Raw genomic sequence first — 9,254 nt, 5'->3', positions numbered from 1 at the left:
CATGCACTGCTACAGGCTGGGGACTGACTGGCTAAGCAGCAGTTCTGCAGAAAAGGGCCTGAGGATTACAGTGGATGAGAATCTGGATATGAATCAGCAGTGTGCCCTTGTTGCCAAGAAGACCAATGGCATATTGGGCTGTATTAGTGGGAGCATTGCCAGCAGATCGAGGAAAGTGATTATTCCCCTCTATTTGGCACTGATGAGGCACACCTGGAGTAGTGTCCAGTTTTGGTCCCCCCACTACAGAATGGATGTGGAGAAATTGGAGAGAGTCCAGCAGAGGATAACAAAAATGATTAGGGGGCTGGGGCACATGACTTACGCGGAGAGGCTGAAAGAACTCGGGTTATTTAGTCTTCAGAAGAGGGAGGGGGGATTTGATAGCAGCTTTCAACTACTTGAAGGGGGGTTTCAAAGAGGATGGAGCTAGGCTGTTCTCAATGGTGGCAGATGACAGAACAAGAAGCAATGGTCTCAGGTTGCAGTGGGGGAGGTCTAGGTTGGATATTAGAAAACACTATTTCACTAGGAGGGTGGTGAAGCTCTGGAATGGGTTACCTAGGGAAATGGTGGAATCTCCATCCTTAGAGGTTTTTAAAGCCCGGCTTCACAAAGCCCTGGCTAGGATGATTTAGTTGGTGTTCGCCCTGCTTTGAGCAGGGGATTGGATTAGATGACCTCCTGAGGTCTCTTCCAACCCTAATATTCTATGATTTCAAACACATTTTTTAAAAGGATAGCTTTTAAATACATGCAGCTGATTTACCACCTGTTTGACAGTTTTAAAGATGGTCACATTTTCAACCTAAAATACTTGATGTAACGAGACAAATGTTTATATTCCCCACATGTATGGTCATATTATAATTTGCCTAAAATATACTTTGTTTGCTTGGCAAAGTTACCTCAAACTGGGCTACTGTGTTGCATGTTCACAATTATATCCTTAGCAAATGAATCCTGCAGACTTATGGAGTATATAAGAGTATTTTTAAAATACTTTTAAGATATTGATAAGAATTTGAACAACACAGAAAAGGAAATTGATCCATATTTAAGAAATTGATCATCAATCCTTCACATAAAAAGCAAATAATCTTGTAAAGCTTCCAATTCAGAGGTTTAAGAGCAGGTATCAGGAAAGAGTAGAGTTATAAAGTATCAGTTTTGATAGCATGTCAATCATTGAGACCGCTAAAACAAAGCCAGCACAGAACCAGTGCTTCGGTTCTTATCTGATCATTAACTGATGCTCAAAGCATCCATTTAAAGGATTGGGACACAAATTTATCTTAAGAGGTCTGACAAGAGTTTAATTCCAGGGATCTATAGAACTTCATTTGTTCTGCCCCGGAGTGCTAAATGGATAGAACAGTTAAAATATCGTTTTTTTCCCCTAAAACTAGATATTGAATTTATCTACAGGAATTCAAAGCCATCTTGGCTGTAATGAAAGTAAACAGTGTTCAAAGATTGAGATCTTGATTACATGGACAACTTTTAAATTAAAAAAATACAGGTTTCACCATTTTTATTAAAGACATTCACTTACAGTTTGTAAAAAAAAAATCCTAAACATACATAAAAGTTCTATCCAAGAAGAGATAAGGAATGAAAGTATCCCACCCCTTGCAACGTTACAATACAAATTCAAAATTATACAATTTAAATTGGCTTAATCTTGAAATGTAATCCAATGAGACTGAAGACTAGACACTTAAGGTCCTGCACCAGATAGTAAAACACTCGTAACCCTTCTGGATCCCTAAAGGACAAAAAACAAACATTAGTTTTCAAGTCTTTTCAAGAGTAGTTTCTAAAACTAAATGCATAAAAAAAAGCCACAGTGCTAAGATTGTTCTTTTTCATCAGTGACCGTCTTAAAACATCATGGTTCAGTCTGGTACAGCTTTTTACTGTGGTAAATTGATAGTTACACATGCTTAGACTGAAGGACACATACTGAAGGTCTGGCCCACTTTCACTACTTTACTTTTAAAAGGTAAAGCTTTTTTGTTCCACATATTAGTTTAATATCGTCACAGGCTTTTAGGAACATGTGTTACAGAATCTTTTTAGTTTAGCTTAGGGATGAACTACTGTTCCTGTTGAAGTAAATGGGAGTTTTGCCATAGACTTAACGGGGCAAGGATTTCACTGTAAGAGTTTATAATTTCTTATTTTTTCAGACTCTTAATACATTTTGGGGGTTTTATGCACAGATAATATTTTATAATTCACTGAGGTAGTGTGCAAAATACTTTGCAGGTCATTTTTCTACACTACAAAAGAATGAGATTCTGCAGTGTAATAATTACCAGAGGATCCTCCAAAAGAGTCAGTTTGAGACAACAGAAGTTTTTGAATGATAATGATCATCATGTATTAATGAGTGCTCCCAATGTAGATTTATAAATTGCTTGTAGTTACAATAGAGATTCCTGATTAATGACACCATTTTGGAAAAACGGGAATTATTCTCTACAAACTACATACTTGGATTGATTTACGTCAATAAGCGATCCGATTTTTGATGTGGTAAAAGAGATGTGTTCATCACCGATTACAATTTCAAGCTCCTAGAAAATAAATAAAAAAAAAAAACAGTCAAATAGCAGAACTACTTGAAAATTATGCTGGTTGATAAGAACAGTTTAAGCAGTGAGATAAAATGGTTTTACATTTAAAAACAGCAAATCTCATTATATGTGACAAACACCCAGGCACGCACACTTTCAGAGTAAACTGCTCTACTACTCAAAGTGTTAAGTTTCACATATTTACTGATCTGTTAAAAATAAGATTCTAGTGGATCTTTCAGTTTACAAATAAAAATGTTAAATACCCAGTTATGCTTATGACAAGCAACCAAATCCAAATTAAAACAATGTTAATAATGCAAGCAGAAAAGCTACTAACCTGCCGACCAACTCTGTCAGGTGGAGGCCATAAGGCATCATCTTCTTTTGTGATTTCACTGTCATCAATTATTCTCTTCAGTTCCTCCATCACACTCTTGTGTACATAGGCCTACAAGCAACATTTAAACATATCTTAATATATACCAAAGAGCTGATGCATACGCACAGAAAAGTACTTAATGTTTGAAAGTTGACATGCTGAAGACATTTTTAAAGTATTTCAGGCCCCTGAATCTCTGAACAAGAACACACACTTTCAAAATGCAGAAAGCTCTTATGAGGATTTTCAATAATCAAATGCGTACAACTAATAAGATGATGAACTATCAGCTTCCATAAGAAGTTAGAGAAACTGTCAAGACAGCTCTCCATATTACAAATATATATGACCATAAGTCCAAATTCTGACAACCCTTATTCAGTTGAGTTACCCTTTCTTGGGCATGAAATCAATGGGAATACATGCATAAATAAGGAGCATTCAGGCATGTAAGGGTTTGCAGAAGCAGGCTATTATTCTGCTCCAAAAATTGGGTGTAGAAAAGTTGTTATGTCTAATCTATTTACAAAAGTTATTCTTCCTTATCCTATCTAGGATGAGCCGAGCATGAATGAAGTGCTCTTTTATTAGCCTTCTTGTAGGTTACAGAAAGCATTAACAAAACAGAATTTGTTCCGATGTTACCATGCTAGAAGTGTTGAATGCACTCAGATAAATAGCTGACACCAAGCACTTAGCTGATCCTGGTCAACTCTTCTAGTCATGAAGAAGTAAAAGGCCCAGTCACTTTTTCTGGAAGGGACCCAGATTAGGAGGATCTAGTCTCAGGAGAGAAGAGAAAAGTGCATGTACAGGAGTAGTGACTCTATGGCACGTTCTCTGCTCCCCATCCCCTGTTTTGACTAGGGTGTATACCTAAGCAAGAAACAATAATGAAGAATAACCTTTAAAAAAAAAAAAAATTAGATGTGACAACTTTTTTACACTCAAAATAATATTACAATACCATTTATGCCAGATCACTAATTCCTAACGTAAATAAGAACACAGGGAGAAAGGTGGCATCAGAAAAGGAAACAACAGAAAGGATGATTAAAGCACTGGACTAAGATTCAGGTAACAAGGATTCAATGCATGGCTTTGGCACAAACTGTGTAACCTGACTGAATGACCAAACTCAACTGGAAACTTCCCTATGACTGCAATGGGCTTTGGATGAGGCCCTTAATTTTTCTCCATATGCAAAGTAGTTATAATGTGTCATAGAAATGGTAAGAGGATGAATTAATTAAATCAATTCCTGTTTGTGAGGTAATTATGTTGGATCATATTAAAGAAGTTCTGTATTAAAATCACAAATGAGTTTGATTCCCCATAATTAGTAATACCCTGGAATTTAAACTAAGAGGTCTCTTGGTTTTTTGGTACTGTTTCTCTCCCTCTCTGTGTGAAACTTGCAAGCTGCTAATTGTGTTAGTACATTCTAAGACAGAGTCTGTTCTCAAAGCAATTCTTTGTAACAACAACTACTCACACAGAGAGAGACTCAAAGCAATACTCTATAACAACAGAAACAGCACCCAGAGACTCCCCGCCCTTTTGTTGTATTCATCTCGCTTTGTTAACAATTGTGATTAAAATAGAGATAGAGGATGCATGTGGATGGATGCTTGGTGTGGATAATAACTGAATGATCAGGGATGTGCCAGCCTAAGAATCCAGTGTCCATCGGCTGAAGAAGGCGTTAAGTGGAAATAACCAGAGGACCCCCGGAGGACAGACTGAAATCCACCCAACAGCCTCAAGGATGGGAGAACCAAAGAACAAGATAACATCTGGCAGCACGGAGCCATCAGGAATGTGCCATCTGCTGATTAATTCAGCAACAGCATGACGAAGCAATTCCCATAGACTGGCATAGGAAGAAATTCCTATAAAAATGGACTCTAGAAAGTGAGAACTTAGGGGTCTGATTCTGCAAACCAATTTCCAGAAGCAACAGATGAGCATCTGACAAGGCCCTGGCTCCCTCCTCATCTCCAGGCCACCTGGCCAGTGGCTTGGCATGAGCAACTCTAAGGCTGGTAACTATGATGATAACCTTGCAGAACCTGTGTGTGTGTATGAATGAATGTGTGAATAAATATGAAATTGAATGGAAGGTTATCGCTATAACTAACTGCTTACTATGATTCTTTCTGTATTCACAATAAATGTGACATTTTGCCTTTCCCCCTTTAATAAGATCCTGCTGGTTTTTATTTTATTGGTATAACAATTAGATATTATGGTGATGGAGCCATATGGGGTAACTATAGCTAAAAAGCAGTTTAAAAGGAATGCTCACTTTGATTAAGTGTTAAAAGCCAATTATATAAATTCATGAAAACCATTTATTTGGTTCAGATTTATTTGCAGAGCATTCAAAGATATGGTATTTGTCTATTTTAGTAAACATACCTCTTTTCTGATCATTACATCATTTTTGTAATTGCTGTTGTTGGCATATCTCAGTTTTCCTGTTAAAATAAAGATGAATATTAGATTCAAACTACAATAGACAATGTTCTGCGATGGTCAATATTTAAGGATTGTAAAATGTAATAAAAAAAAGTGTGTGTTTGTATGGAAAGCCACATAAAAGGAAGAGTTTCAGAGTAGCAGCCATGTTAGTCTGTATCTGCAAAAGGAAAAGGAGGACTTGTGGCACCTTAGCGACTAACCAATTTATTTGAGCATAAGCTTTCGTGAGCAAAAGCTCACTTCACTGGAAGTGAGCTGTAGCTCACGAAAGCTTATGCTCAAATAAATTGGTTAGTCGCTAAGGTGCCACACGTCCTCCTTTTCTTTTATAAAAAGAAGAGCGAGCCACTGTTAGTGTGTGTTAAGTAGGTTAACTCAGCCTTTTATCTTTCCAGTGCTTAAATTGGACAATACCTCTACAAACTGAGGTTCTATTATATAATGGTAAATGTTGTATTTTTGGTACTTGTATGGTAGTGATTTTTTAAGATCGCTAATACTTCCTAATTAAACAGCTATAAAAACAAATCAATTAAATTGTTGCATAAAGATTTCCTCCAATGCCCTTGTCAAAATTTATATTCTGTCCTCCCTGTTGTGGGGACAAGATGCTGGTCTGGCTGCCATTCCCACATCTTAGAGGGTGCTGTATTTTGATTCTGGATCATCTGAAAGTCATTTTGGATCCTGTGTATGAAAGCTGCTATATAGATGTAGGTCAGGGGTAGTCAATTATTTTATGTCAAGGTCCAAATTTCTTGGTCAAGGTATAGTCAAGGTCCAGACTCCAGAAAAAAAGAACAAAACAACAACAATTATGATAGTAAGCAAATAAAAAGATTTCTGGGTCCGTTCAAAAATGTCTGGCGGTTCAGATTTGGCCCATGGTCTGCCTATTGACTACCCTGATGAAGGTCAACATCATTTGTTCCTGAAGTTTTTCAACAAAGGGACTCCGTTTATTCTAGGGTTCATGCAGGTGGACCCATTCACAAGGTAGCTATTAGCTGAATACTCATCCGTAGAAGTGTTGCAGCTGCACAAGCCTCCCATAGCCTCTTCTCTGCTGAGAGGAAGAGCTGTAACTAACAAAGTTGGCAGTCCTGGCCAGGGAAGGGATGTAGCCAGGTTATCCAGGAAGATGCAGATTCAGGATATCTCCAGGCAGCCTATGCTGCTAGGGTTCCATGAGAACCCCATCTATACTTTAAAGCTGTCCTTACCTGGCTAGGTGGAGCTCCCTCAGCTGATTCAGATTGTGTGCAATTTAGAATCTCCTGTGGTAGCAGAGCTCAATGAAAGAAATCAAATACATTGGTGTATTAAATATTTACTAAGAAACTAAATCTGTTCCTAAATCCCTTTTTAGCAGACTATTACTGATGTATCAAGCATTGGAAGGCAGGAGTTGTAAATGTTTAAATAGCTGCAATGGACTTTATTTGTATTTTTTATTATTTAAAAACTACGCAACTGAGTAGAGGGCTTGCACTACAGTTATACTGGGAAATACGGCAATTAATTGCACAAGCAACATTTAATGATTACTTCTCAATTCGCTAGTAACAAGATTTTTTTTGTAATAGGTTAATATAATTATGACCAACACTTTGACAATATTTAGTCAAAGAAATCAGATTTTACCTATTATTTTAAGGGACACCACCAAGTGAAGATAAATATCACTTTTGAATTTTTAGAACTCTTATTATTTTGTATTATTATAGTACCCCATCATAGCTGGTACCCAAACGTACCAGGTGCAGTTTAGAACCTCCTGGATGTAGTACATACACAGTCATCAGCACCGGAATGGCGGGGCGGGGGGGGGGCTAGAGCACCATGGCCCTCCCGCTTTTTATAAGTTGTCAGGCCTGACCCATTCACTTTTCACCACAGGTGCACCTCCTCTTCCCCATGATGCCCCATGAGTAGCTGGAGCCCAGCTGGGGAGCCTGGGCAGCGGGGGATGCCACAGACCCTCCACTTGCCTCGGGTGGGAGGGCCGAAAGCAGCCCCCGGCCTGTGTCCCTGACCCTGGGCCCCCCCGCCCAGGGCAGGTGGAGGGTCCACAGCCCCTCACAGCTGCCTGGCCATGCGTCTCTTACCATGGCTGGGCTGCGGCTCTGAGACCCCATCCCTGGGCTGGAGCCAGGTTGGGGATAGAGCCACATGTGCAGCTGTGGGGAGCCGCAAACCCTCCACCTCCCCTGGCCAGGGGAGCCGCAGGGCACAGACACTCTGGACCGCTCTCTGCCCTCCCCCCTCCGAGGCAGGTAGAGGGTCCCTGGCTCTTGGCCCACTCCAGCTTCCGGCTTAGCCGGGGCAGAGCCTCAGGCAGAAGGGGCAGGGCCACAGAGGAGGCGGGGGCCATGGCTCCCCAACTTTTGGGAAGACTCCACCGGGGCTGCAATCAGTACTTGCAGATTAAAAAACCCCAAGCAGTCAAAGGATGGAGAAAAGGCAGTATTCTCTCTATTTTACTGATGGGGAACGAAGGCACAGGTAGATTAAGTGACTTGCTCAAGGTCACACAGGAGGATTCTGTGGCAGTGCCAGGAATTGAATCCAGATCTCCCAAATCCCAGTCCAGTGCCGCCTTCTCCTGTTTACAGCCTGTATTGGACAGCACTTCCTGTATACCCCCTGTTCAGTTCCCCCCCGTTTGTGTGGGTCTTTCACAAAGCAGCAGGGGGAGAGAAAAACCTCTACAAATAAGTGATGGTAGCAGCGAAAGCACAACGATTGCCAGGGAGGCCTGGGGCAGCTTCGTACCCGAGACGACATTTTAATTAATGTTTAACCTTGTCTGAGCTTTAAGCTAGGGGGCGTGTAGCAGCCACAACTTGGGACTTGGCGGTCACTGTCCGGGCAGCGCCTTTCGGGTCCGTGGGCGCACATCTCGCCCTTCTCCTGTCCGTCCCCCGGAAGAGCCCCTCCGCCCCGGCCCTTGCAGCCATGTGCCACCCCCTTCGCCAGGAAGCCAATGCGCTTTGCCCCCCTCCCCCGCGGGCCCCAGGCCCTCACCGTCCGGCCGGAACTCGAACTCCAGGAACTCGTGGCCGAATTTCCCCTTGTGCCCCACGTAATAGCGCAGGTAGAAATCGCTCCCCATGGCCACCGACTCCGCTCCGACCGCCGAGAGACCAGCGTGCACCGCGCGTCCGGCCCGGGAGACCAGACAGCCCCACAACAACGCAGCGGAGGGGCAGCTTCCGGGCGGGCGCAGGGTAATGACGCACTGCCGGAGGCGCGGCGGCTTAGTTGCGCATGCTCAGTAGCAGCTGTTGAAACCGCTGCCATCACTCTGCTCTTGCTCCGATCCAATTCTGCTGGTGCTCCTTAGCGGGGTCCAAAGGGGCAAATCGGAGGGGGGAATGGGCAGGGGCGGAAATGGACTGGCGGGCGGGGGGTGTCAAGCAGCTGGGGCCAGGAGATCGGCTTCAGGACAAAATCAGGGCTTGGGGTGGGGTTAGGAGCTGGGGTTCAGCCCAGGGGGTGGCGCTGCCAGACTGTGACGGGGCAAAACCCCAGCATGGGGGTAACAGTTACCCCCGCTGAGATCAGCCACCTGCTGTGTTTGCAAAAATAGGGGGGCAGAGGGGCTTTTTTATTTCCCTTCTCACAGGATAGTACATCTCAGCATGGGCTTCCCGAGGCTGGGTTCTTAAAGGCACAGGCATCCCAATGCGTAAATAGGGCGGCTCTCTCTGTCTGATATAATGTGCTGAGGTGCTACAGGACAGTGGCTCTCAACCTTTTCAGGTTATTGTACCTCTTTCAGGAGTCTGATTCGTCTTGTGTAC

At 42.4% G+C, this 9,254-nt stretch overlaps 1 protein-coding gene across 1 annotated transcript; it reads right to left on the bottom strand.

Annotated features, from left to right (window-relative positions):
• Nucleotides 1-1,348: 1,348 nt before the first annotated feature.
• On the bottom strand, nt 1,349-8,685 carry MAGOH (mago homolog, exon junction complex subunit). The gene is made up of 5 exons (XM_074961711.1): nt 8,476-8,685; nt 5,386-5,444; nt 2,923-3,033; nt 2,500-2,582; nt 1,349-1,768 (listed from the first exon to the last, which is right to left on the bottom strand). The coding sequence occupies exons 1-5, from the start codon at nt 8,561-8,563 to the stop codon at nt 1,669-1,671; spliced, it is 441 nt and encodes a 146-aa protein (XP_074817812.1). The 5' UTR covers nt 8,564-8,685; the 3' UTR covers nt 1,349-1,668.
• Between the last annotated feature and the right edge of the window lie 569 nt (nt 8,686-9,254).

Source organism: Natator depressus, chromosome 8 (genome assembly GCF_965152275.1).
Source record: "Natator depressus isolate rNatDep1 chromosome 8, rNatDep2.hap1, whole genome shotgun sequence".
Classification (NCBI taxonomy): Eukaryota; Metazoa; Chordata; order Testudines; family Cheloniidae; genus Natator; species Natator depressus.
Note: the sequence above shows the minus strand (reverse complement) of the source record. Positions and strands in the feature narration are given on the sequence as shown.

Coding starts and splice junctions, on each gene's coding strand:
- MAGOH (XM_074961711.1), bottom strand. CDS start 8,563: ATGGGGAGCGATTTCTACCTGCGCTATTACGTGGGGCACAAGGGGAAA. Junction 5,445..8,475: donor GTTCGAGTTCCGGCCGGACG/GTGAGGGCCTGG, acceptor TTATTTTAACAG/GAAAACTGAGATATGCCAAC. Junction 3,034..5,385: donor ATGTAATGATCAGAAAAGAG/GTATGTTTACTA, acceptor TGTTGCTTGTAG/GCCTATGTACACAAGAGTGT.